The sequence below is a fragment of the Psittacula echo genome (assembly GCF_963264785.1).
Source record: "Psittacula echo genome assembly, chromosome: 6".
NCBI lineage: Eukaryota > Metazoa > Chordata > Aves > Psittaciformes > Psittacidae > Psittacula > Psittacula echo.
This window is the reverse complement of record NC_137743.1, coordinates 66,335,025-66,362,748: the sequence shown is the minus strand read 5'-3', so window position 1 is coordinate 66,362,748 and position 27,724 is coordinate 66,335,025. Positions and strand designations below refer to the sequence as shown.

General features: G+C 37.5%; 2 protein-coding genes across 2 annotated transcripts in view; both read right to left on the bottom strand.

Annotated features, from left to right (window-relative positions):
* Window positions 1–722: 722 nt before the first annotated feature.
* CYBRD1 (cytochrome b reductase 1) lies at window positions 723–15,558 on the bottom strand. Its single transcript, XM_080622190.1, has 4 exons — window positions 14,979–15,558; window positions 7,779–7,987; window positions 4,968–5,122; window positions 723–4,758 (listed from the first exon to the last, which is right to left on the bottom strand). The coding sequence occupies exons 1-4, from the start codon at window positions 15,163–15,165 to the stop codon at window positions 4,455–4,457; spliced, it is 855 nt and encodes a 284-aa protein (XP_080478316.1). The 5' UTR covers window positions 15,166–15,558; the 3' UTR covers window positions 723–4,454.
* Window positions 15,559–23,204: 7,646 nt separating this feature from the next.
* The window catches only part of DCAF17 (DDB1 and CUL4 associated factor 17), an 18,410-nt gene continuing 13,890 nt past the window's right edge, over window positions 23,205–27,724 (bottom strand). Inside the window, exons 11-14 of the mRNA XM_080621859.1 lie at window positions 27,326–27,413; window positions 25,692–25,775; window positions 24,119–24,274; window positions 23,205–23,920 (exon numbers count right to left, since the gene is read on the bottom strand). Coding sequence (XP_080477985.1) covers window positions 23,732–23,920; window positions 24,119–24,274; window positions 25,692–25,775; window positions 27,326–27,413 — 517 coding nt within the window. The 3' untranslated portion in view covers window positions 23,205–23,731. The remainder of the gene's footprint in view (window positions 23,921–24,118; window positions 24,275–25,691; window positions 25,776–27,325; window positions 27,414–27,724) is intronic.

The following is a 27,724-nucleotide window of genomic DNA, read 5'->3' as shown; positions in this document are numbered from 1 at the left end:
TTTACTCTTCCACAATAAAGACAATGTTGTAAAGTTTTATCCAACAGTTGTATGATATTCAGGAATAATCAGTTTACGCTTTACACTTCTAGAAGAGTAATTAATCTTACTAAGCTGAAGAACATACCTTAATTCTTACTTTTTACAGGTATGTTCATACTGATGGTTTTGCCATTTATAGCATTTTATGATATTACTTATCAATAACCTATTGATGATTAATTTGATGTGCAGATGTTAAATCTGGGTTAGAAGATTCCACGGGGTCAAAACCTTTGCTCTGTGTTCAGTTTGGCTGTTATGTATCAGGGGGTATCTGTTTTACAGTGCGTTATGTCATATATCAAAATTTATTATTTTCCCTCATTTGCTATGGCAGTCTCATGACTAAGGATAGTTTATGGTTTTTTTCCCCTCTAACAACTGCTCTGAGGAATGTCTGTTATGATCAGAAGGTGAAATATAGATTCTTTCTTTCTACAGTGAATTCCTTCACTTTTTGTTATATACTGATTATCCTTCTAACACTACAGAGTACATAAATTTCATCAGGAAGATCATCAGGAATATTTGATATTACAAAATGTTTAAGAGATTTTGTACAACTATCCTCCTTTTTCAAAAAGTAACCATAAGAATAATTTGATCTTTTGCTGAATTTAGAAAGTTGTATTTTAGCACCATAATATAAATCACTACTCAGTAATATCGTAAGCTTGAAAAATCATTTTTATTAGCATACAAAAAGAATAAGGAAAATAGACATTGTAATTAAACATTTGCTTTCATCTACAAGTAAGTAGTAACAAAACAATAAAATAATTCTTCGGGTTCTTGTGAACAGTTAGAAACAGAGGAGGGAATTTTTTTGAAATAGAAGAAAAAGAGTTCTGAAATAGAAAAATTTGGCAATATCTCTTAGTCTTTCAGTAAAACATCCATGTAAATAAGTAATCCATATTTACAATATAATATTTTCAATATCATATGCAGTCTTGGTTACATTAAGAAGCGTACAGTAATTACTGTACATTCAACTTTAAAATCTAATTTGGACCATCATTTCTCAGTTTCATCAATGTTGGAGGAAACACTGTTCTGCTGCTGTGCACAGAACTGCATGGCAGCATCTAATTACATTTAATTTTTTTTTCAGGCATCTTAAAAAGATAGCACTTTTACTGTTAGGTTTTGTAACTTCATATGTTTTAGTAGGAATCCAAACTTGGAATGTGAGCTCTACAACCATATCCCTGTAAATACACTAATGTAGAAGATTTCCAAACATGCAGGAAAATCCTGATAAAAAAGCTAGAGTTATACCTTCCATTTATATCTTCTATAGCATGTTGAGTCTGTTTTAAATTTTACACTCCAAAGTTGAGCAAGGTTTAGGAGCTCACAGCTACTGCATCTCATAGGGGCCTTCCGAAGACCAAAGCAGCTAGAAGCCCACAGTTCATACATAGGCGATACCACTGATGATGATAATTTCCCAGAATGGAATCTTCCAGATCCCACTGAGTTTCTACTATCACATTTAACCTCACAGTTGAAAACCAAAAATATACTCTGGCAGAGTATTCTCAAAAGGTTGCCTAGCCTTGATTTTCAGTTAGTTTTGTATCATCAGAATAGAGGGATGAAGAAATGCCACCATTCTTTTTCAAGTATCATTACCCTTAAACAGTACCTGGAACAAAACATAAACCAGAAGACATACTGTTTGCTATAGCTTAACTTTAACAGCATATAGAACCATTCACCTAAAAACTGTTGATTTCAATACATCCAAGTCAGTGTCATAACAAAAGGAATCACAGATTTTGTGATTTTTTTCCCAATATGCTAGACAGTTTCTTCCAGAACAATTCTTACACAAGTGACTGCCTTCCCCACACTGGGTACTAGGCAAGGATTGAAAGAGCTCATTTTCACAAGTGGACGAGACACGGTAACAGGCCAGTACATACCAACTTAGAATGCTATTGCCTGTTTGTGTAGAGAAAGCTAGCATAGTAAATTACTAGAACACCTGAGTTCATTTATTCATTTCATCTGTTATACTTCAAAAGTATTAATAGAGCATCTTTCACGAAGACTAAACATGCATCCACCAGCCGTAAGATGCTTACTGATTTAATCAAAAAGCAGGCTTGTTGAGCAAAACATAACGAGATCAGAAGACAATAGCACAGTTTAGTGTTCTCCAGAAACTACTGCAAATCCCTCTTCCTACTTAATGTTCAATATGTAAGTTTGTAATAGGATGCATAACATTATCCATAACGTAATCAGGTCATGTCAGTTGAGCACTAACTAAATGTAAAATAAGTGCTTTTGTTTTTCTTTAAGAAAGCTGCTATCAGTACTGTTTGGATTTTATGCTTGTCCTGGTTTCAACTGTAAGGTTTTGGTTTTTTTCCTTCCTAGTAGCTGGTGCAGTGCTGTGTTTCAGCTTTAGTCCAAGAACAATGCTGATAACACACCTATGTTTTAGTTGTTGCTAAGTAATGCTTACCCAGATCAAGGACTTTTCAGTCTGATGCTCTGCCAGTGAGGAGGGGCACAAGAAGCTGGGAAGCAGCAGAGACAGGACACTGACCCAAACTAGCCAAAGGGGTATTCCATAATACAGCACATCATGCCCAGTGTGTAAACTGATGAGAGTTACCCAGAAGGACTTGATCACTGCTTCGGTAGGACTGGGTATTGGTCAGCAGGTGATGAGCAATTGTATTGTGCATCACTTATGTTTATTGATTTTTTCCCATTTCCCCTTTAGTTTTGTATTATCTCCCCTTGTTATTTCCCTTATCATTAGTATTATTATTAGTGGTAGTAGGAGTAGTTTTGTATTATTTGTGCTCACACAATAGTTTAGTGTTCCTCCTGTCATACCTGAATTTTACACTAAGGCATTTAAAAACAGATATTTTCTTAAATGAAACAATTCACTAATGCTAGGTGGGTCCTAGCCATCCACAAACATATCTAAGTGAAAACACAGAACCCTGGGATGTACTCCTTGAGTACCAAATGGTACTGCAGAAAAGTTTTCCGAGTAATTCACTATGCTAGCTTTCTATACTGCATTCACCAAATGATTAAATGTTATTACAAATCAAATAACAGATGTCCGTTGTTAGAGAAGATCCAAAAGAACTCATGACCAAAATTGTCCTAATACAAGACTGAACTACAAAAATAGCATATCTTCTAAAGTTGAATGTGTTTAAACATTTTAAAAAGCTGAAGTAGATAAAAAATTATGCAGTTAAAAAAAAAAATAGGAAATTACATGCTGTCTGAAACTGGCTATATTGCAACATGAACAATGGTAAATTTGGACTTGAAGTGGGCTCTGCAGTTTTTACAAGAGATTATAATAGAAAGGCTCATCCTTTTGGGCACGTGCAATCAAAATAATCTAATTATTCTTCTGTAGTAGTAAAAAACACAAACACTGTTTATATCTGTGAAAATAATGAATGAATGTAATACATTAATACTCTGATTACTAGGAAGAGCTATAAGAGTAAAGTGCCAGTAGAGGCTCAAATTGCATTATTTAACAATTTCATTTCAAATTAAAAAGTCATAAGAGTTTATATAATTTGCTTATAGACTAAAGTATGTCTTCATGCCCATAACAGTGATGATTTTGACACCACTGTGGAGATATAAAAATTGGCTTTTAGTTAACAGGTAGCATTTTAATCAAATTAGCAAAGCTCAGCAGTTTCCTAGAGAAAGCATTTCTCACTTCAAGATCCTTTCTTCTGTGAGACTGCTAGCAGTCTTCTCTGCTTTCTTCTCTGCTCCTAATTTCTAGTCTAGTGCCATAAATCAAAAGAACTGTGCAATCAAATATAGGAAAATGCTGCCATCTGGGATAAAAGGAAGACTTGGTTGGAGTGATACATATTTTTCTAAGTGTATATCTGTATCTTTTCCAATAAGACAAAACATTTTTATGGTGCCACTGCTATGTGATTAATTACCTCAAATCTTAGAAGTTGGTGAAGGGGGTTAATCAACTCAAGAAATCAGGGCTTTCAAAACATGAAGATTACCAGAAAAGTTATGTGTGAGCAACTAAATTCTGCTGTCGGATATACTTCATGACTCTGATTCATAACCTACAAAATCACTCAGAACAAAATTTAGTCTCAATCTTGTTAACATGGAGAACATTTTTCAGTTATGTGATTCTCCCGTTACAGCATTCACACTCACATTTTTTAAATGAGGACTGAGCATGAGCCTGTATAATATGTTTGAGACTTACTGGAATTTAAACCATATGCAGAAAACTTGGCCATCTTTGAGCAAGCTGTACAGCAAATAAAACCCCAACCTATTTATTTATCAAAATAACTAATTCATAACGAACAGTGGTGAGGGAGAGGCGGGCTGGCAGTATAACCATACTGTTATTCTGTGTATTGTCTTTACATAGTTGATCGTTGTCCTGCTTCATCAAGTTTGAGGTTTTGTTTTCTGGCTGCTTCACTGTTGGTCCTCAGGTCAGATTTATCTGCATTGCCACCATCTATCATCGTGGATTCTGCTTCTGTGCCTTCAGGAGTCCCTCCAGTAATCAGCAGGGCTTTAGCATTCTCTTCTGGAGGGCGCTTCCAATAGGGCCTGCTTGCCATCCACAAAATAAGTATACCAAATATGACAAGCAAAACACCAAGACAATTGACCAAAGTTGCCTCTGGTGGGGATTCACTGTATGCAGGATTACTGCGCCTTTGGAAGATAAAAAAAAATAAGGTCAGTTGTTTTACAGACAATCCTGGTCTAGAAACAGCAGAAACCTGCTAGGTAGGAGGTCTTTTTAAAACAAAACAAAGCAAAAGAAAACAATGGTGCAATATTCAGTGGTTGTTATTGTGTGCAAATGGAATAGCGTTTGCAGTGAATAACCTTGATAAACAAATGGGAAAAAAAATACTTACAAGGAAAATATAAGCTTTTCTGTGATTCCCATGAGAGCTGTTGCAATCACCGTTGCAAAGATGGTAAGACCCGAATAAACATGTATTGGCATAACTGCTGTTCGGAGGGAAACTGGAGCAAAAGGGAGCAGAAAGACAGCGAAACCGAAGAAAAGCTAAACACAAAACAGATTCATAGTTAAACCTACATGGGAAACAAGGTGAACTTCTCAAGCAGAATAGAAATCATCATAAATATTCCATTTTGAGATGTCGTCAGGTACAAATTTGAAAAGAATTGGCATTTTTATTTCTGAATGTGTTTCTGTTCAAAACCAAAGCAATAATCCTGGATTAGCACCTGGGAAGCAGACATGAAATATTGTATAAATAATCCCACCTAATATCAGTGTCCAGACTTATTGGTCATGCTAAAACTGCAACCAAACTAAGTACTAGAAACACAAATTTTCAATGTTGCTAATTCAGTAATATATTAAAGGTGTGAAGAGCTATATTTTTGCAGTCTCTTCACGTCCTGTTCTCTGCTTCTACTACAGATTTACACATAAATGAAGATCAGAATGCAGTCTCACCTTTTGACTTGAGTGGACTAAATAATTTTACCTTGTTAGAGTGTTAGTTAAAGTATGTGTCTTTAGAAAGGCAGCAGTCTTTCAGTGTATCAATCTGTTGGCATTTACAGAGTGAAGATGTGTGTGAGTGGTGTGAAGTTATTCAGGGTACATGAGTCCTCCCATTAGCACTTATTTTGTGACAGAAGATAACCCATCATGTCACATGGTTGAGTCACAGGCTTACCCATTCATACTGAGGTTGCATCCCTTCTTTATTTTGTTGTGCCATTATTCACCACTGTTGCTAAATTAGAAATACTGCATAAATTTGCATTTCATCTTACTTTAACTTCCAGACTCAGTGCTTGTTTTTAATTCCCATGCTAGATTAAAGAGCCTGGCATTTTCTCCTTGCAAAGCTTTTTAATACACCATAATCAAGTCCTCTCTTAGTCTTGTTTAGATCTGCTAAACAGTTAAAGCTTTTTAAGTCTTTCACTGGAAGACAGTTTTTCCAGCTCTCAGTTTACTTGTTCGGTTTTTCTTCGCCTTATTTTTTTTGACATTTAAAAAAAAAATATTCCACAGGATTTCATATTCCTCTCATTAATGCCATATATGAAGGTTAAAATAATCTCTTATTAGAATTTACTTTTTGTTTTCCCAGCATCATGATAAGCTTTTTTGGGCTTCATGTTTGAAGCATTTTGAGCCTCATGTTGTCTTTGAGTACTTTTCAGGGACATTGCTTCCCAAGAGCCAATCTCCAGTCTATGTTTCTGCCTTGTTCTTAAATTTATGTCCTTGTGGTTTACTGTATTAACATACATTTGGCTTAAATACAGTAGATTTACACTATCGTTCCTGTAGGCATAGAAATATATGAGCACACACCCCCCCCCCAATAACTTTTCAGTTTTGAGACTGAAATGCCATTTCTGGCAAAAGAAACAGGTCTTCTCTATTAACAGAGACTTCACGACTGTATTTTAACAAGAGTGCTCAATCAATTAACAAATAGCAGTCTCTGAATGGAGACTTACATCCCAGTTTGGAGGCAGTAACACCAGAGTTCTGTTGGTGAGACAGGCAAGTCATTAAGTGCCATTGATCATGTTTATAGTAGCAAAAGGAAAATCAGAATTAAGTTCTTATTCACAATTCTTTGTCTTAACCATTAGAAAAAATGATGATACCCAGTATAGTGGCAGCACAGATTTCCCTGAAATAACTGCATTACTAACTAGAACAAGGAAAACATTGTTCCTTCTTATTCATTCATACTCATTCTCATTCATTTGTTCAACTATAAAGAATATACTTGACAATGCTGCAATACGCTTTCTTTTTTTCTAACTGTTAAAATCACTATTGCAACACTATTTCCTGTACTTGCTAGCAGTGAAGGATAAGAGTCCAGAACCCAAATTCCTTAGCTGGGGATTTTCTATGCTTGATCACCAGATAATTAAGTCTTATTTCTTTTTGGTGTTTTGGCAAAAAAATGAAGAATCACAATTTGAAGGAACAAAATAAATTTCCATAGTATAATAATACAATATAGAAAATTCAGAACATATATGCAGAAACATCACATCTATATGCGTACACTAAATGTCAGAGCATGTCTGCTCCTGTTCTATGCCAAATGCAAACCATACTAGCTCATTTTAGATTATGATAACTCTAATTCTCTGCCAATAGGAGCAGTTAAAAGCAGGTACATGAGCATTCAGAAAAGTTTTGCTGATTCAGGAAAACTGGTTAGCGGCTCATTCAGATGTTAAATCCTTTCAATCTGCACTGCTCCCTGCTGCATTGTTCTGCTGATAAACAGAAGTCTTGAGGCCAAGAAGTGACTACTTAAAATCATGATAGCTGTAAAAAAGGAAAACCAGTTACTTCATTTGAGACTTCCTTCGTAAAATCCCTCACTGCATTTAAATATGCTGCCAACAAACCAAATAATTTGCTTTCACTTCAGCAGTGTATAGAGTTTAGAAACACACTATTGTATAACTGATTAGGGAATAAACTGCCATTATCCAAGCAAATAAACAAAATATGCTTTAAAATACATTTTTTCTTTGTAGTCAAGGATCCTGTATTTGCACATTTGCTAATTTGCCACATCACAGAATGTAAAATGGGTATCCGAGTAGTTACATTGTTTTATTGAGGGCCTATTGTGTCTGAATTACTCAATACATTCTTCAAGTTTACAACCTGTTTATAAATACAGTTAGGTTCTGACCTGGAGAGAATAAAATATAACAGCAGTCAGCCCGATCCAGCTGTGCAGACTGTACATGTTAGGAATGTTACCGGCATTGTGGTATTCAAACACGGCTACCATAGAAACAATTGCGAGAATCATAGCTATGGTATTTAATCCAGCATGTATGAACTTCATTAGGACTTTGCTGCACTTCCAGGTCCAGGGCAACCTGTACACAATAATAGCTGAAAAAAGAACAGAAACGAGATTTTTATGCCTCATACGATAACTTCTCTCAGATTTTAATAATCATGCATCATTCACATAGTTCCATTGTAAATTACAGCAAAATCCAACCTTTAATACTCTAAAAAAGTCTATTCAAAGGCTTTTTCTCCTACACATAGCATATATAGCATATTCCAGATTGTCGTGGTTTCAGCTGTAGCAGTTACTTTTCTTCCTAGTAGCTGGTGCATTGCTATGTTTTGGCTTTAGTCTGAGAACAATGCTGATAACACGCCGATGTTTTCAGTTGCTGTTATGTAATGCTTACCCTGATCAAGGACTTTTCAGTCTCTCATGCTCTGCCAGTGAGGAGGGGCACATGAAGCCAGGAGGGAGCAGAGACAGGACACCTGACCCAAACTAGTCAAAGACTATGCCATACATTGCACATCATGCCCAGTATGTAAACTGAGGGGAGTTACCTGGGAAGAACTGATCACTGCTCAGGTTGGGCTGGGCATCAGTCAGCAGGTGGTGAGCAATTGTATTGTGCATCACCTGTGTTTTCTGAGCTTTCATTTCTTCTCTTGTTGTTTCCTTTTATTATCATTATTGTTATTGTTGGTATCGTTTCTATTATCTCTGTATTTTACTTTATCTTAGTTACTAAACTGTTCATATCTCAACCTGTGGGTTTTACGTTCTTTCAATTTTCCTCCCCATCCTTCCCGGGGAAGAGGGAGGTGAGCGAGCGGCTGTGTGGGGCTGAGTTACCGCCTGGGCTTAAACCACAACACAAATATGCAACTGAATCTTAAATATAGCTTCTAGGGAGATTACTTCCCAATTTAAAAAAACCCCAAGCTTAAGTGTGTTTCAAAAAAGAACAGTAAACAACTCCGTGTTGTCTCTTCCTCATTCCTTAAATTGATCTAACAGGGATTCTGCATAGGATTTTGATTTTTTCGCTACCAATCAGATTGGAGGAATAGGGCCTAATTCTTACATCCAGAAGACTACCTACTGAGAAAGTATGTAAGATTATTTTTTTAATATTTATTCTCTTTACTAACTTTGGATAATGCTAATCTCTAATTGGGTAGATATTTATATAACTATCTATTACATTGATATATTTACTACATTGAGACATGGCAAGGCACTGGAAAAAGCTGCCCAAAGAAGTGGTGAATGATCCATCCCTGCCAGTGTTCAAGGCCAGGCTGGACAGAGCCTTGGGTGACATGGCTTAGTGTGAGGCATCCCTGTCCATGGCAGGGGGGCTGGAACTAGATGATCTTAAAGTCCTTTCCAAACCTAATCATTCTATGATTCTATGATTCTGTGACTTTAATAGAACTACTTCAAATGGGAAAACACTACTCAGCATAAGGGAACCATAATCTAACTCTTAAGAGAAAAAAGGATTTGACAACTGCAATTCTTCTACCGTTAGATGAATGTTTTGCCTGTATTTGTATTAGTAACTACAGCAAACAGTGTTTTGTCCACTCTGAACAAACCAACAATTTCTAGTGATCTAACTCCAAACAGTCCATAAGAATAACTTGGCCTAGAGCTGCTTCTTGCCAAACTTGTTCCTCCAGGTTCCCAGCAACAATTGCCCCCTGCCTGTTGTATGACCCAGGTGCTTTCCGCAGGAGACACACAGAGACCAAATTACATCACTGAAGCCCCAGGTACTTCTGATTACAAACTGGGCAGTAATTCTGGATGCGTGACAGCACATAAGTATATCCGGATAACGGGACAAATATTTATGAGGACACCTGATCATTTGATCAATAAAGGCTGATGCCCACATCCATAATGTTTTGCCTGAGGAAAAATGAAGTCTGATCTCCATTTATCTGATTCATCACATCCTCATTTAAGGTTTCTAGTTACGAAATTACATTCAAATCTTTATATATAATTAGCTCTACTAAAACAAAAGAGTAAGAACATATGCAGAGTTTTAAACAAGTTCCTGTTCCAAACATTAAGAAACAGATGGGCACCAGAAGAAAAAAAGAAGTATGACCTGATAAATGCAAAGATTAAGAATTTACTTAAGCGATTCTCGTGTACCTGGCTCGTTACTGCTCCATAACAGAGAACCTATGCAGATAACCTATGCAGAAAGCATAGGTTATGGAAAATAAATGGAATATTTACGCTGTACTTTGTGCTGAGTAGTAAAAGATGACAAATTAATTTCAAAGTTCTGTTTACACTTTTTTTTTCTTACTTGGCTGCATGCCAGGAAACACAGTACTGCACTAAATGATTCACAAAGAAAACACTGTTCACAAGTGACATTTCCAGACTACGATCAGATTTTAAATCAATGTATGCTTTGACATACTGTGTGAAAATGTAATATTGGAATGAAAGCGTCCCTTAGAATACTTAAATATATACAGCAGTTACGTAGGTTTTGGCTTTCTACTTTTAAAAAAGTAGCAGTAGTAAATCCTACAAAATCAAGAAGATAGAAGCCTTGTTTTTAAGACAGTTTGGCAACATCAATCTATATGACACAGGTATGATTTAGCACAGCAAGCTTAAGATCACCTCCAACAGTTGCCCAAAAGTTCTGTGGTAGTCTTATATCTTGTTAATATTGAAATGATTGCTTGCATTAGACTATTATTAATTAACTTAGTTCTAATGATTATGATTTCTAATTTTGTAAAGCAGGTATGCCAAAAGGTCCCCAACATCCCATGAAGATATTCTCAATAAATCCTCCTTGCTCCATCTTGCCATATGGTCCACAGTATTGTCAATAATTTATTCCAAGTGCAGTAGGGTAGTGTACTCTAAATGGCTTGAGGTAAACTTGATGTGCATAGGTCCTGGTTTCATTTTTCAGTCTTTGATGTCAGAGGGTCTAGTCCAGGCTAGAATTTCTGGATAACATTTTTCTTTGGTGCATAAGCTGCTGTCATCTAATTGATTAAACTTTCAAAATCACTATAATACTCCCTAGTCACTCAGTCTCAGATCTCTATCTGGGCCATGTTTCCCATAAGCAGTATGATAGAAAAGCAAGGAATACAGTCTGATGGTTTGGACACTTGTTAACAATACCATGCATTAGCATGTTACATGCCACAACCCAGGACATATGCACAATAGTGCAATATGGTTTAATCCTCTTTCCATGAGGGCTATGTGTGATGTTCTATATTGCAACTTGAGCAGATCTGACTTTATCACTGTGAAAAGACACAGCCCCATTTCCCCATCACTACTTCTGTTCCCTTACTTCTGTACAAACTGGTACTTTTCTGACCAGCAGGAGGTAGCAAGACAATCTGGGGAGCAAAGCAGGGAGGAGGAGGAAGATTCCGCTTTCAGTGGTGCAAATTCTTAAGAACTGACTCAATTTGTACTTTGATCTCAAGATTAAAATAGCCTGAGTTAAAAACACATAGACATTTTTAGTGGTGACAGCCTGTGCATCCTTAGATGCAGCTTTTTCACTCAGGTCTCACTCCTGTTTTGAGCTCTGATTTCAAAGCATGTCACATAGGGCTGAGTGATCTTACAATATCTTGTATGTGGCACATGACATCTGTTCTTTGCCAAATGTACAAAGTAAAATTCTAGAGTTATCTCTCTAGTACTTCTGACTGGCACATACTTTGCATGCTGTAGGGGAGGTGTCATGGATTGCTCATGAGGTGCCTTCCCCTTTAGAAGGCACACGGCATGGTTCTCTGAGTACACTGGGGTGCCAGAAAGGAATGTTCCTCTTCACTCCTCCCATTTCCTCTCTTGCTCCTTCTTGGCTGATCCCATTGCTTACCTTCAGCAAGTTCTGAATGCCCAGTAGATTTTTTTGGAACCAATTTAACACCAGAATCAACAAGTGCCCATTTATGATTTCAAACAACTCAAACTAAGCTCAGCAAGAGAGCTGCCTCTTCACAAGTTGCCTGTGATGAGATCCTTACAGCTCAGAAGTAATTTGCCTTTCCAATTCATGAGAACTCTGCAGCCCATTGGATATTAGAAACTCCAGCAATTAGCTACTTTTCCTTTGAACAGATGGGGGATTTTATGTTTGAAGCAGAGATATGTCAGATAACTCAGAGAAAGCATTATCTTTTGGTGTGATTTCACGATAAAAGACTATGCTTACTTTAAAATTGATTTGCAGTCTTTCTCCTTGCTCTTGCACATTGCCCACCATTTCCCTTCTGCCATTTACGGCCCTTCAGAAACCTTTACTGCAGGCAATCTGACTTTATATTCCAGCAAAAAAAGAGTACTTGGGGTGGCCGGGTTGGTGTTAGTTTTCTGCTAGTTGAGTTAATTTAGTTTATGGGTTTCAAAAAGGCCAGAAAAAGGCCAGAGCTGGCTCAAACCAACCAGTACAAAATACTCCTTTGCAGCATGACCTGTGTCTACAGTCATTGTTCAACATTTCCACATGTGAAATCAGACAGGGTTCCTTATTTTTTATTTAATCCATTCTATCACACTACTATTCCTTCAAGCCCTTCTTAAAACTCACTTTTCCCTCCTGTTATTTTCCTATCTTTTTCTTTTAAAAAATATGTACTGATATGCACACAGGCTTCTATTGCCTCTGTCTTCCCTACTCTAAGTGTAGAAAATCATCTGAACAATTACTGTGCACTGACAGTGTTTTGCCAGGTATCCTATACCCAAAGCTAAATGATCCACCTGATCCACAAATAATAGGTATTAATATTAACATGCCTACAGCTTTTTCACTTGATTGACAAGATACATGCAACACTTATCAGGGGACATCTACTTCCCAATATGCACATTATAGTCATGCTTTCTACCCCCTACAGACCAACATAAAACATTTCTATCCTTTGTATAGACTAATGAACTCAAGAAACAGATGATTTGGTTATTAGTTCAAATCTCACACACAAATTTAACCAAGATATTAACTTATTCCTTTCCACTTTTAACTACTTAAAGTCTTCTTTTTCTTGTGTGTGCACAGAGTAACAGTAAACTTCCATTTACTTTACATCCTTACCTACACAAGACTTGAGTCAATATCCTTACACTGTGACACTGGGAAAAACCGAGTTTTAGGGCAATAAAAAACAATGTGTAGGAAAAAGCTGCAGAAAACCTCTCCCTATTTTCTTCAAAAAGTCTATGTTTATATAAAGACCTGCAGTTTGATCATAGTAAGTAGTATAGATCTTAGTGAAGTCACAAGGTGTTTCTCACTGCTTATTTATAGCCTGAAATTACACTTCCTATTGAGCAATATTGTGTAAAACAACTTCAAAATACTGTTTATTGCTCAATAATAATTTGTAACTTGAAGCCATAAAGCTAAGAACACGCCCCACTGCCACTGAAAAAGTGGAATGTGCAGTGTGTGTTCAAATCACAACATTCCCTTCATAGCCAGAACTGGACAGCCACCCGCTCCTCTTGTATCTTCCAGCCTCTGACTGGCTGCGCTTTTGCTGAAGAGCGAGCGAGCACACATGTGATGCAAACAACAAGTTCCACTGGAATGAACGTCTGGATGTGCTGGACAAGTTTTCTGGCTGGATGGATGCAGTGTATCTTTCAGCAGTGAAAGAAATGTAAATAAGGTTATTAAAACTGAAATTTTAAGTTTGTCTAGGCAAAATTTGAGTTTATCTTCTATTTCAAAGAAAAAATACTCCTGCTTACATTTATACTGTAAGTCTCCAGTGGTTTACTGTTTAAAAACAGTAAAATCCTCCCCATCCTCTCACCCCAAAAGTCAGTGGTAAAATTGTGGGAGAATTTCCACTGTTCTGCAGAATTTCTTTGCCCTTCTTGGAGATGTTCCTAATGTTTCACTTAGTTCTCTTCATGTTGAAAGTACAAAAACTTTGTCACTGAGTTTATGAAAAATTACTGTTGGAAGCTGTTTTCTCTGTCAAATTTCCCCATTAGTTTTAATACCATTAGCATAAGTTCACAAGAATTTTTTAGATACAGTCCAGTGCCCTTATTTTTGCAATATTTAGCTCTAGTTTAAATATATTCACAAACAGCTAGATAAGCACCTCTGTGGTGCTCTATCATTCATTATCTGCTTTTTAACTTTACTGACAGCATTGTATTTTTCTTTCCAAAATTTCCAGGTTGCAGTGTGTCTAATTTAGTTGCTTTCTTGGAATTAGCCAATGTCACTAACTACAAAGACAGTTCAAATTCCAGTATTCCTCTTGGCCTCGAGGACCAACCCTTGCACTTAAAACCTAGCATATTGTTCATGTTGTTAAGTGTAATGGGAAACTTTTCAGTCAGTACAAGGCTGAACTCTATGCAGTTGAAAGTTTACACACTCTATGAAAAAAAACCAAACCCAAACCAAAACCACACTGCATCATAATCACTGCATGTGATTTAGGCAAAACAATAAAAACGGATTTAAAAGGTATATTTTCCAAAATTATTTACATTACGTCTGGGCTGATGAACTGCATTTTAACGATGCTTACGCTTTCTCTGGCACAAACCCGGTTCCTGGATCTAGCATCAGTGGTATTGAACTTTCCTTTCTCCTCTTGGGACACAGGAGAGAGCCAAAAGCAAAGGAGCCAAGAGCAAGAAACTTTCCTAGGAGCAGCATTTCTGGCGTTGCGATTCTCAACTTGCATAAATTCAGGCTGACTAGGAAAACACAGCTCGCAAGCGTTACTCCAAGTGCAAGGCAATGCCAGGCCAGGGTAAGCAAATGATTGCAGAAAAAATACATATAGAAGTTTTGGCTTATTACAAGGAACTCTTTGTTCCTTCTCGAAGACTGCTGGCTTCCCTAAACCGCTCCGGCCCGTACACCGCGGGCTGCGGCGCTCCCGCTGTTCACCGGCCCCGGGCCACTCCGGCGGCTGCGCCATTTCCCGCCGCCCGGCAGCCCCAGCCCCACGCAGCCCCGGCTCCCCAGCAGCTCCACGCTGCTCCCCTCCGCCCCGGCCCGGCCCCCTCCGTGCCAGCCCGGGGCCCTTGGCGCACCGATGCCCTGGATGAAGACGAAGCCCGTGATGATGAGAACGGGGTGCCAGTTGAACTCCCTCATGCTGCCATCCCAGCTCAGCCCTTCGCGGTAGTGGAAGACCCAGACTAGGGAGAAGATGACGGACACAAAGCCGACCAGCAGCGCCGAGACCAGCAGCGCCAAGAACCTCCCGTAGTCCTCCATCTTCCGAGCCCCGTAGACGACAGCGAGCTCCACGAAGGAGGGGCCGGCCGGGCGGCCAGGCGGGGTCGGGTGCGGACCCTGGCCGGTGGAGCGGCTGGCGGGGCCGCCCCGAGACACGGTGCCCGCCCGGCGGGGCGGGAGCAGAGCGGCATTCCGCACCCCTCCGCCCGGCCAGACGTCGGGACAGCGTTCTTCCGCGGTGCTGGCGCTGCTTTTTCACAAGAAGGGTCTTGCTCGGGTTTTGGGGGGTTGTGTTTTGGGTTTGGGTTCTTTTCTTAAGCAGTCTTCATAGACTTGCCGAGAGTTTCTCTCCCTCGCTTTCAGAACTCCTCTTTAGAAAAGACGTTTCAGTGTCGGCCCGTCCCCGGCCAGGGCGTCGGCCCCGCAGCTCTCCCTGCCATAAGTCAGCACAGCCATATGCACTAAAAGATAAAGCAGGAAAGTTGCTGCGATAAAGCAGACAGAGCATACAGAAAATGCAGGGCATGAGCATGCTTAAAAGACACTGATGGTCTGCACTTTGAGCGCACATTCCATCATGACCATCGCCTTTACTTCCATGTGGATTCATTGAGTGCTGTAAATGTAAACCAGATACTAACCAGTTTCATATATGGACTCTGGCCTAAGCATGCAGGAGTATTTGAGCACTGTTCTGTTAAATAGCATCAAACATATCAAATATCAACTAGCAAAGAAAAAGAGCGCACAAAAATTAAGACAATTCCAACAGTATGGAAAGGCCCAGAGCAGGGACGTGGAAGAGGAAAGTAGAAGAAACCAAAACAGAATTGCAAATGAGACAACAGGCAACACTTGCCAAAAATACAGCTTCATAGATTAAACCAGTTTTGTCAAATTATGTATGCAGTTGCTTTTTCCTTTGCTGTAGAACATTTAGCTGGTTCGGAAGCCTGTCAAATGTAGTAGGAGGATATGCACAAACATGTATGCAGTGCTATTTCGCTGGTATTTGATTATCTTACTTTTGAAATATATATAGTGTCAAAATACATATGAATTAGAAATTCATTAACTGTTTGAGAGAAAAAAAATACTATTCATTCTGGCTAGTCTTTGAGCTGTCTGATGTCTCATGCTCAAACGGAGACTTAGAAAATGAAACAGTTTTATAGAACTTAAAATAGTTTCAGTAGAGTGTCTGCCAATTCAAACCCAATACTTACTAAAGTGTTGGAAACATCTACATAGAGATGTGAAGACCAGGCCAGATTGGAGTGCGGTGCAAATGTATTTCTTCATTATTCTCTTTAGTCTCCTAAAAATAGATGTTGGGCTCTGACATTTCAAAGAAAAACTTGACTTGCGCATCACTTTACTGATATTTAGCTTTAGGTTCCATGAATTTGGTGTGACCTGCTCTCAGGATTTAAGTGGTTGCTCATTCTAGTCTCAATGGTGACTAGAACACTGATATTGTTAAGTTTTACAGCATCTAAGAGAAGTAAAGACCTAAGCCCTGAATCTTCTGATGAATTCACTCATGCATGAACTTCCAAGGATGCCAGACTGTCATGAGTGAAGCTAGCAGGTCGTCTCAGTATTATGCTCATAAAATTTTACCAAGTTTTCTGTGGATTGCTTTAATTAAGTGAATCTTTCTAATCTTTACTTGCAAACCAGCATATAATAAAACCATAAATCTGCCTGATTAAGCACAACAAATGTCCTAGGCTTAAACAGCACAATACTTACACATGATCAGTTTTGGGATATTTTTACCTGTTAAAAATATCTTTTTCTTTACTTCTCTGGAATCCTTTTCTCATTGTCTTTTAAACAATCAAATAATTTCTGTTGTATATTCAAAAATGTAATGTTTAGTTAAAAAGCATTGTAAAACCTTCAGATTTATGTTGATGTTTTACAGATCATAAAGCATCAGTTTCTTAGTGCTTCTCAGTTCCATACAGGGAACCACAAAATTATTACATGTAATTCTAGAAGAAGGATTCATAGTACCCAAAATGTGTTCATTCTTTCCGGGCATATGAGGTGGTCTAATAAAATGTCTTTTGTCTCTGTAAAGCCTACAAACTAACAGAAAATAAATACTTATTTTAATCTACCTTCTATGAATCTAAGTCTCCAAATTGCAAAATACTTCCAGTTCCCATCGATTTCAGCAAGCTTTGATTACATCCAGTCACCCCGACAGTGTGGTGCTCCCTCTTAGCAGTTCTGTCAGGTCATCACCCAGTACACACTTCTTTCTTTGGATTGCTGCTTTCTCAGATATAGGAGTAGGATGGCTGTGACTTCAGACCTGGAAGGACCTACAAAATAGACAGACAAAATAAGACTTACAAACCAGACAAAGATTCATAGATTATTTTGAAGAGGCAGCAACGGACTCCTGCCTGTATTGCTCCTGTAGTGCATGGCTACTTGGAAACTTCTGTCACTGTTGCTGTACCATTCATATACTTTGAGAGCAGCAGCCTTGATATAAATGTACAGGAATGTTTATCTAAGCAACACACCATGTCACCATAGACCATTATTTTGTGCTTTTGATATAACCTTTTACATGCAGAAAGTCTTTCTAGTTTCCAGCAACAAGTAACTGATGTCTTAGAACTGTAGTTAGAACAAGGTTAGAGTCTCTTTTGCCAGCTACATCTTTATCTCCATTTTTCCATGCTGGACAAATCATTGAAGATCCAAACCTTAGAAGAGGACATTCCAGACAAGTTACAGTGTCCCTGAAACCACTTGGATGAGTTTTTCAGCAGCCTGATGGTTGTTCATTTTGTAAACAATGGGACTGCTAAAATAGTCCAGCCAGATTTATTCTGTTAGCTGATTTAAATGACTTGCAGAAGCTTTAGAAATAACCCCTCAGAAGTTATCTTACTAGGAGTGATACTGACAAATGAGTTCAACTAATTAGCATTTGAATGGTCAAAGAAACCAGAATGATCCTTTTACTTTTTTTTGGCACTGAGTTCCATGTCAAAGCAGCAGAACCATTTGACTTTTTCTATTGAGGGCATCATTAATTTATCTTTGCAAGAATGACTATGGAATGGGACCCTTCCTAGAAATAATCTGTACCTACTCTCTACCCTGAAGACAGCTTTTGCTGCAACAGAAGGCGGCACATAGAGCAGCTTTTGTCCAATTCTATACCAGTTATAGGCCAGTCATTGTTATCTGTGCAATAAAACTCTTTATTCTGTTTCAATCCGTAGGCATTTTGCTTCCATGAGTTGTAAAATATTTCTCTAATAATTTAAGGTCTTTTGTAAAAATTCTTGAAAATTACAGAACCATGGGGCAGTTGTTGGAACTGCCAAAGCAAGATTGTAGAATTTTACTGCTTGCCCTTTTTATTTCGCTTATTTTCTTCCCCACTGCTTAGCAGCCTTGTCAGTGAGTGTGTACTTAATGACAAAAGAAAGACAAGGTGTGCAATCTTTTTATGCTCAAATACATCTTATCAAGAGAAGCCAGTCCATCCTATCTTTTCAGTCCCTAGGCACTGACTGAGAAACTCCTACATTTATCAAATACAGGTAAAGATGGGGTAGCACTTCTGGGATCCCATTTTTGCTTCTCTGTCCTGGTAGCTGATCACTGAGATGTCATGATGAAGTGGAAAAATAAAAAGTGATTTTGTTTAAGTAGAAAGGCTGGCAGTAGAAAGAAGTGGCAGTGGTGTTATAAACGGCCAAAATAGGAAGAGCATAGTGTGAATAGCTGGTAATTTCCTAGATGTCTGCCCCAGAGCATAGAAATATGCCACAACCATGCTGCAAGTTGCGTGTTAAAGGCAGGCAACACATGTACATACCTAAAGTTGAGACTAACTGCAGATCCAGAAGATAATCAGGAAAACTGCCAATGTATGAGTCTGAATGTGAGGCATCCAAGTAAACATGTTAACAGAATAATTTTCCCATCTGGCTTCTGGCAAGCAGCTGTTACTGGGGACTGATGGTGAGCCTGCAATCCTGTGGATCACGTGGAGTGCTTTGCTTCTCCTGCGACATCTCAAGTAAGCCAGAGCTCTTGAACCGCTCTGTGGAGTAGTTCCAGTCAATTTTACCTTCCCTCTCCATGCTTCCTTTATCTCTTCCTGAGAAGAATGTGCACTTACTCTTGCCTAAAAATATAATATTCCTAAGAAGACAATATTCCTTCCTCAATCAGGCAGGAATAAGGTATTTGTACTCTCAGTTTACTAAGTAAGTTGTTAAGCTATACCTGCCAAAGCAGTTGTTAACAACTGTATCATTGTAACTCTTCACTCTGGTAGGATACCTAGTTCCCTTTATTTAAAACAAAACAAACCAAAACAAGACAAAATGCCTATTTTCGCAGTTCATTTCAATCTGTCATTATCCAAAGCAAGCACTTTGACTACTTTAAATTTATTTCATCTATGCATCATTAGAATGTGTTACAGAAAATTCTTTTGGCGCTTCTCAAGGTAATTTTGGTTATAATTTTGTAACTTCAGTAAAGCAGAAATAAATACTAAAGTTACAGTTGCGTAAATGCCAAGTCTACCAAGGGAAGAGTTTCAAGTGGTCCTCTCTGAAAATCTGAGGTTGTGAAATTGCTGCAAAACAAAGATTCTCCCTTAAATATCTCTAACATTTATTTAAATACTGGAATACTTGTTTCCTTCTTTTAGTACTCATAACCAATTCAGTCTGTGTATGAGGAGAGACACCTGGAATTCATGTCAATACACAGAAACTTTCTGCAAGTCTGCCCAGGGCTAGTTGACAATTGTGATACTATTCATCCATTCTTCAAAAGTAACATCTTTGCAGGAAGGGTCTGAACTCTTTGTTTTAGCAGAGGCTAATTAAAATTCTCCAGTTCATGGAGATAAAGAAAAGGTTCACAAAAGGTTCAGATATACCATGCAATTATTATTAGTGAGGCATTGCTACATACACATCTGATCAATTCACACACCTTCCAGAAAAAGAGCTCTTTAAAGGTTTTGTACTGGTGACTGTAGCAATACTTGGCAGTTATGAAAGAACACAGTTGCTGTTCTGTAAATTCTTTTGTGGTTCAGCCTTAGAAAACCACATTTTAACTGTATCTTCCCCTTTTTCACTCATATTATTTAGTTTGGTACATATTGGCAACAGCAGAAAGCTTGTATCAAACAACCATAGGTGAAACACAACATGAATTCATTAGTCCATGACCTTTTTACTTACTAGATCAACACTTTCCCTTTTGCAGGCAGAGTGCCCAGAGGCTTTGCTTGAAGCAGCTAACAGCAGTTCCTCACAACTGTTCTTTAAGAAAACACCCAGGCTACATGCCACCCTTTACAGGTGTCCTTTCTGGCAGATAATCCTAATAGCAGGCTTTATTGTAACTGGGAAGCAAATTAATTTGTTTATTAGCTGTTCCATCGTGTGGGATAACTGTCACAGTTCCGTAAGGAAAAGAAGTTTCTTGCTGGTGAGTTTTTGGCAGCCTTCAGTTACTGTTAAGTAATATAAATGGTATTTTTCTCAATAACAAGGGGAAAATAAAAACCAAAATGAGAATAAAATGAGCAAGAAACTGTGCTGTTAAAGTAACCAGACATATCCAGAAAAAAAAGAATAAAGAAACATTTCTCCACTTGGACAACACAAAATGTTTGGGTGAAGTTACCTAATTGGGAATGTTGGCAAAAGTGGTTAAGATCCATTAAATGTTTAAAATACACATTTGAAAATCTTTACTCATGTTAATAATTCACATATATATATTTACATTTATATATATGAGTATATGCATGTATTATTTTTCCCTTGGGCATCTAGTGCTAGTGATAATAACGGAAGCATGAGCTTTTCAGCTTCAATCTATCTGTTCAAGTATGCACTTGGTCCAGTTGAAACAGTATTTGAGCTCATTACTTGAGGCTGTATCTGCAGCCTCTGGAAGCAATGACGTGAGTGGTAAGTACCCCTGAAATATACAGGAAGTAAGGGAATTCAGAATTCCACACTAATAATTCCTTAGTCTGATTTTTCTAAAACAGAAAACTAGCAGTAAATGGCTTTGCTGGTGGTAAGGCAGCTAGGTACTGCCTATGAAAAGTGAAGAGTTTTTGTCTTCTGTATTTTATTAATCTTAATTTCTGAATTTATAATTGGGAAGTAAACTACATTTGAAGAAGTTACTTCTGGTTATTCAAAGCAATTTTTTTTTCTCTTTTCTTATACTCATGTCACACTTTGGTACTTGCAAAGATAATTATGCTGGGCATGTGCACAATAATATTTATTCCTTTGTAATGAAAACCACATGAGAATCCTCAGAATTTCTCCACTTCACAAATCCTGTTATTCTTTAGCATACTGAATTATTCAGATTGTGTAAGAGATTTCCAAGTACCTACTTTACATTATGAAAAAGAGAAAGATAAGTGCTCTAGAATCATACATGGACATAAAACTGTAGGTCTACAGGTCAGATCTAATGCATTTATTCAGATTTCATGCGAATTGGATACTGCACAATAGTACAGCCGTGTCAGCAACAGTGACTGAAAAATGCTTACATACGAAATCTCCTGGCGAAGTAACATACTACCTTTTTCTGGTCATGGGTTTTGTTTAAAAATTTAACTTGAAATAAAAGCTGTTGATTGAGGTTGGCTGCCACCAAGCATACAAGTATTCGTGTTTGGTTTGGATAGAGGGTTATTCTTCACAGCTTAACAAAATACTAGCTTGTGGATTTTCCTCCCATTTAAATGGAAGTACAGAAGGCAACACTGCTGTTCACAGATTGAAAAGCACAACCCATAAGCATTTAGTGATTCTGCTTCTCTGGAGTGTCACAGCTGTGAATATACTCATAGAAGTATTCAGGGATGGTCATTCTGGATTCCTTGTTCTTAAACAGCTTTACAGAAACATCTCTCCTGTTTCTGGATGAAAATGTCTACATGTAACCTTCCTGGATGGCACATCTGCCACTACCTGTAGTGCAGCAATACACTATATATTTACAGTGATAGAATTTTTTAAACAAATTCCATAATATTCTTCAAAGTCTGGGCTGCCTTTTGGTCATTACAATTTGCTGCATTCTGCAAGATGGATACCAATGTATAATTATTAATTTAGCAGAATATAACTGGAAACATCTGCAATAATTTAAAAACAACAGTCACTGGAACACTACAGCTGTTTGCCATGAGCAGTACTTGCACTACTTAATAAAAAATGAAGCTTTTATGTCTTGCTTTGGGAGGAACTGCTTTAATAATCCAAACAGAAACGAGGATGAAATATCAGTATCTGCTTAACGAGTTGGATCTTCTGCCTAAGAGTACAGATTTATATTAGTTTTTAGCCTCAGATCTTCTTTATGTATCTATATAAATAGCAGATAACAGACAGGTGCTCTTTCCTGGATAAGTGAAAACTCATGGAAGCTAGGGTAGTAATAGTGTTGCTGCTGCTCTTCATGTCTACTGTTCTACCTTCTTCGATATCCTTTTTGTGTTGCTTTTTTCTTTCCACAATTGCATTTCACTTTTTATAAAAACTCACAACAGGTAATTTTTATAGTTCTTCTGGAGTTCTTCACTGTTGTATCAGCTAGAATGATCTACTCTTCATCAGTAAAACTTGGAGTGAAAATAAGTATTTGGGTTTACAGTTACCATGCTGATGACAATGGTGGTGGTAGTAACAAATAGGCTGTTGGTCATCCCTCTAAGAGCTGCTCTTCTCAGCCCATCCTTGGCTTGCACTTGGAAACACTTTACAGCCATGAAGTCTACAGCCTGGATTTTGTTGTTGTGTCAGGGTTTTTTTTATTTAAAATGAAACTTGCATTCTGCAGAATCTGAATATACCACATGGAACCCTCATGCATCTCATGTGACAGGCTTCACATAATGATCAGGTGGGACATGTGGTAGCTTTGCCTCATACTGAACAACTGAGCCTTGACACACGGAAAACCAGAGAATCCTTGGTATTACACACACATATATATATACAAATATAGAAACAAAGATATATATAAAAAAGGCAGTAACAATACATGATTTATTAATACTTCTCTTTAGACAAAACCAAACAGAACAAGAAAACTTAAGTGATTTTATTTCTCACACAAAACCAATAGAAGAAATTTGCCTAAGCTGATTAATGGTAAAACTGCCATTTTCATACTACATATAAAATTTATCCTATACAGTTCTACATTCTTTGTTTAGTTAACAGTCTGAATTAAAAGTTGTATAGGTGAAACTTTATAATAGACAGAGTGCAGCAGAGGGCAGCTGTAAGTCCACATCTTTCCTTGATATCCAGTATTTCAGTCCAGTTGTTGAAGAGAAGCAATAAATGCTGCATCTAGCATTAATGATGAACTGAAAAGCACCACAGACTATGGACAAGTGTACAATGAATGTTACAGGGGAAAAATGAAACAAAACTTTATGCAGTAGTACAAAATGCTAAGATTAAATCCTGCCTTAAAACCAGTAGTTGACTACTTCAGATATATGAAGTCCTTAAATAACGTTCAAATTGAAGTCTCTGTAGTTGTTCATGGCTTAAATATATTCAAAAATTCTCCCTTCTTTTTTACAAAACACCTTTTCTGTTTTTTCATGGCTTGAACATTCATCATCTTCTGCAGTGTCGCAGACCATTTGGTAAACATAACAACTGAACCTCCTGTGAGGTTTCTGTTCTATATGCAGGACAAGGTCCTTGTCAAAGTAAACTTCATGACTGTAAGTCTGAAATGAGAAACAAACAACAAGAAAAAAGAAGATATTTCAGTCTCTGTTTCCAGAACTCGATATACTCACACCATTATTCCTTTTCCCTTGGGGAACAAAAATATATGTAACACTGCTGACCTCCATGATCACACAGGAATTGGTAAGTAAATGTGTATAGAGGAGTGTTAAATAAAAGACAGGAATTCTCCTCACCACATCCCAGGACTCCAGTAACGGAATACTCTTAAGTAGAATCCCACGTTCATTACAATGAAAGTCGAGGTGTGCTCTGCCATCAGCTCCTATCTGAGTAACTGCCACAATGGATAACAAATCCAATTCATCTTCATAGTCCACAATTTTGAATGTCTTGGAAAAAACAAAACCTCAAGTTTACAAATCAAACAAATTCACACTCCCCCCTCAACCTAAATTGCATAGCTCTTTTTCTTTCAGGTGGAAGCAGAATTGGAAAAATTATTGTCTTCTGATCTGATAATGAAAATTTTGCCAGCCTGATACCCAACAAGCATCTTTCTCAACATGAGTTATCCAATGTATTTCAGCAAAATTCTTTAAGACAGGAGAGAAGAAAGTGATCCTAGAAGAAAAATCCTAATGTGCAAGTATTTTACATATATCATGCAGGAAATAGAGAAAAAGTACTTTGAAAGTGGCAGAAGAAACACTTAAACTCCATGCCCTCTCTTGAAGCAGACATGTTAGAGACAGCATAACTTAAAACCATGACTGGTTTTGAGGGGATAGGGATCTTAGGGTAATTCCATTCACATGAACACCTGTTTGTTCTTCTTGGAACTCTCTTGCTCCACAGAGTACACAGCATGAAGAACTGAGATCAAAAGGTGAAGATTGTGAACTACCTTAATTGCTTCTATCTCACTGTCATAAACCTCATAATACACTCTTTAAACTCAAGACAATCTTTTTCTTCTATAACAGCAAAATTTCTATTAGAATCACAAATAAAGTGTAGCAGCAGAGAAAAAAATAGAGTGCAGACTTTAATTTTTATTATGTTTAAAAAAAAAAGTGGATAGAAATGAACTGCAAATCTTAAGAGTTATATTGGACTGTCCTGTATTTTTACCATAGTAAAACCTATTTCCTAAGAAAAAAAGAAGTGACTGCCAGAAACTAATGAATTTTAACTGTTGTGCTTATGCCAATTACAGCTCCAGCTCTAGATAGAGACCTACAAAATATTCTTCATAACCTCCTGATGACTCAGCACCAACACATACCGTGTTCTCACTCAAGCAGCAGTTACTTAAAGTGTTAAATACCTTACCCTGAAATCCAATCAAAGTCATTGGGAGAGAAAAACATAACTTAGAGGTATTATATCAAAGACTAGAGGAACCTAAAGCAGAGAAGAAACAGAAATATTTTTCTTTCATTTCATAAAGTGCTTTAAAAGGAATATTTAAAGGAAATGTTTGAAGAAGTAACAGTTCATCACATTAACATATCGTTTCTATGACACAGAAGTTGCATGGAGTTATGATAGTATCATGGGGCATAAGATCAGTTCTTAAAAACTGATGCCAAAGCACAAATGTCAACCAAGGAGAAAAGATGACAGACAGAGAAGGGAAAATAAGTTATTAGAAGTTAAGAAGACAAAGAAAGTCACAGAAGAGGAATAAAGAACTCAATGATTAACACATCTAATGGTTACGGCCACTGCACCTGAAGTAAGAATGACTTCTGGCTAGCTAAAGTTCTTAATCCATAAACTGCTCTGACTCACTACATCAGTTACCTCTTGTTCTGGGTCATCATCCAGCAGGTTAAAACGCTTTTTCACCACTCGACCAGAAGCTGTTACAGTAATAGTGTTATTTACCTTTGGAGAAAAAGAAAAAAAGTGGCTCTAGACTTTGAATCATTTTAGTTTTTCCTTATCTATTTGACAATGTATCTACTTCATATCTTTTGCTTCCCGACCTTGTTTTAATCTCTCCAACCTTGTTTTACTCATTAGCTATGCATGGCTCTAATGCTGCTATCCCTTCTTCATGAGGGTTCATGAACTCTGGAGCTTTCATTGAGGTATCATTTACATTTATATTCACTCATATTCAAAGGTTCTCAGTCCTGTATAAAGGTGGCAAAGGTTCTCAGCTACCATAATTTTCAGAAGTATCTGGAGCCAAAGATGCTGGAGTGACAACACCGATCTGTTTCTTAAACTCTTACTTCCAGAAGATGGGGATATCACAGCTGCTTCCACTGGGCTTCATTAACAGCAGAAACATTCAAAATTGGGGTATCAAAGTCTTAATTGAAGTCAAAAAAGAAAAAGAACAGCACAGGCAGGATTAGAACTTATATTTCTTTGCTCTTATTGCCACAGAAGTTATCTAAAGAAACCCTAAACATGCATATGTATGAAGGTCATTAGATGACAAAGCTTATAGCTTCTGAATTCAGTGGAAGTTTTATTCCTGATTTAGTGCAGTGCAGATTGTTAATACACAAGCTTTTTTCTGCAGAAGCTTCAAAGTTAGTACCACTAACTTCCAGGGACTTTAAAGTACTCAAACTATCAAAACTTGCTTTTATCTAAGACAAGACATTGTGTGCTGAAGCAAAATGACAGTTCCATGCACTGCCAAAAACTCTTCACGGGTATGCTCTGTGACCTTTTTGACATTTAGATTGTCTTTGTGATTTTCTATCACAAAAGATTTCAGGAAACAACCTGGGTGATTTAACAGCTCATTTCTATTAGGAGATTTAAATCATACCCTTGCCACTTCTACCGTTCTCCACGCTTATCATCCACTGATGATTCAGTTCTGTTCCAGCTCCAGTTCAACACAACAAGCAAGCAGGAAAGTACTTACCTTTTCCACTGGGTTATTATTCTATTATTTTAGTGCACTGAATCAGCTCACCAAGGGTTAGACGAATGCCAAATCCATCACAAGGGAGTGACAGATGTGTATGGCCAGGAAAAGAAGTAGACTTTTGGAAGCAACGTATTGTCTTTGTTGTCTTATGAAGCCTTACCCTTAAGTTATGAGACTTTAAACATTTATAGCATTTGCATGATCAATTTACCCAAGCACAAGAGACGCACACAACTATCACTTGGTGGCACCTTCTTTTGAAGGAAAGCTGTCAGTATCTTTCAAGTATATGGAAGTATGTTTTATGTCAATGATACATGGTTATACTACACACAATGAAGAATATTGAAAACTAAAGAAAAGACTGGAGGTTTCAGAAAGCCATCCTGAAAGTGTTACTGCTTTCAGGTTTTTTTTCCATTCAGCTTAAAGTCCTTCAGTAAACTCTGAGTTAAACATAAACCACAGTGATCACTCACATACACAAAACCTCTGCGTATTGCTCAAAATCACACATGGTGATCTCGGACACTAAACTCACACAGTTTTCTCTGTTGGCCACAACTGTAAAATCTTCTGTAATCTCCATCTGATTTGTATTATTTTTAACTTCCTTAAGCTTCAAGACCCTACAAAAAAACCCAGAAATTACAAAATAAGTCATGTATTCTAATCCACCTCCAACACTTCTATAATTGAAAAAAAAAAAAAGTTATATTAAAACATCAGAAATAACTGAAATGGAAATAAATTCTTTTTTAATTTATCAGTAAAATTTTAACAGTGGTCCTTGATCATTTTTCATATCAAAATCTAGTGTTGCCTGCCATTGACCATATTCATCATGCAGAAATCTGCATGTTTCTACCAGAACTTCTGATTCTGACAGATTAATAAATTTTATAGTTTCTAGGGCTTGATGCGTCTTTTGGCCTGCAAA

What these genes read in the sequence shown, in the direction of transcription:
- CYBRD1 (XM_080622190.1), bottom strand. Translation starts at nt 15,165, where the DNA reads ATGGAGGACTACGGGAGGTTCTTGGCGCTGCTGGTCTCGGCGCTGCTG. An exon ending in TTATATTTTATTCTCTCCAG is followed by an intron (nt 5,123 to 7,778) that starts GTCAGAACCTAA and finishes TTTTGTGTTTAG; the next exon opens with CTTTTCTTCGGTTTCGCTGT. An exon ending in GAAAAGCTTATATTTTCCTT is followed by an intron (nt 4,759 to 4,967) that starts GTAAGTATTTTT and finishes TATCTTCCAAAG; the next exon opens with GCGCAGTAATCCTGCATACA.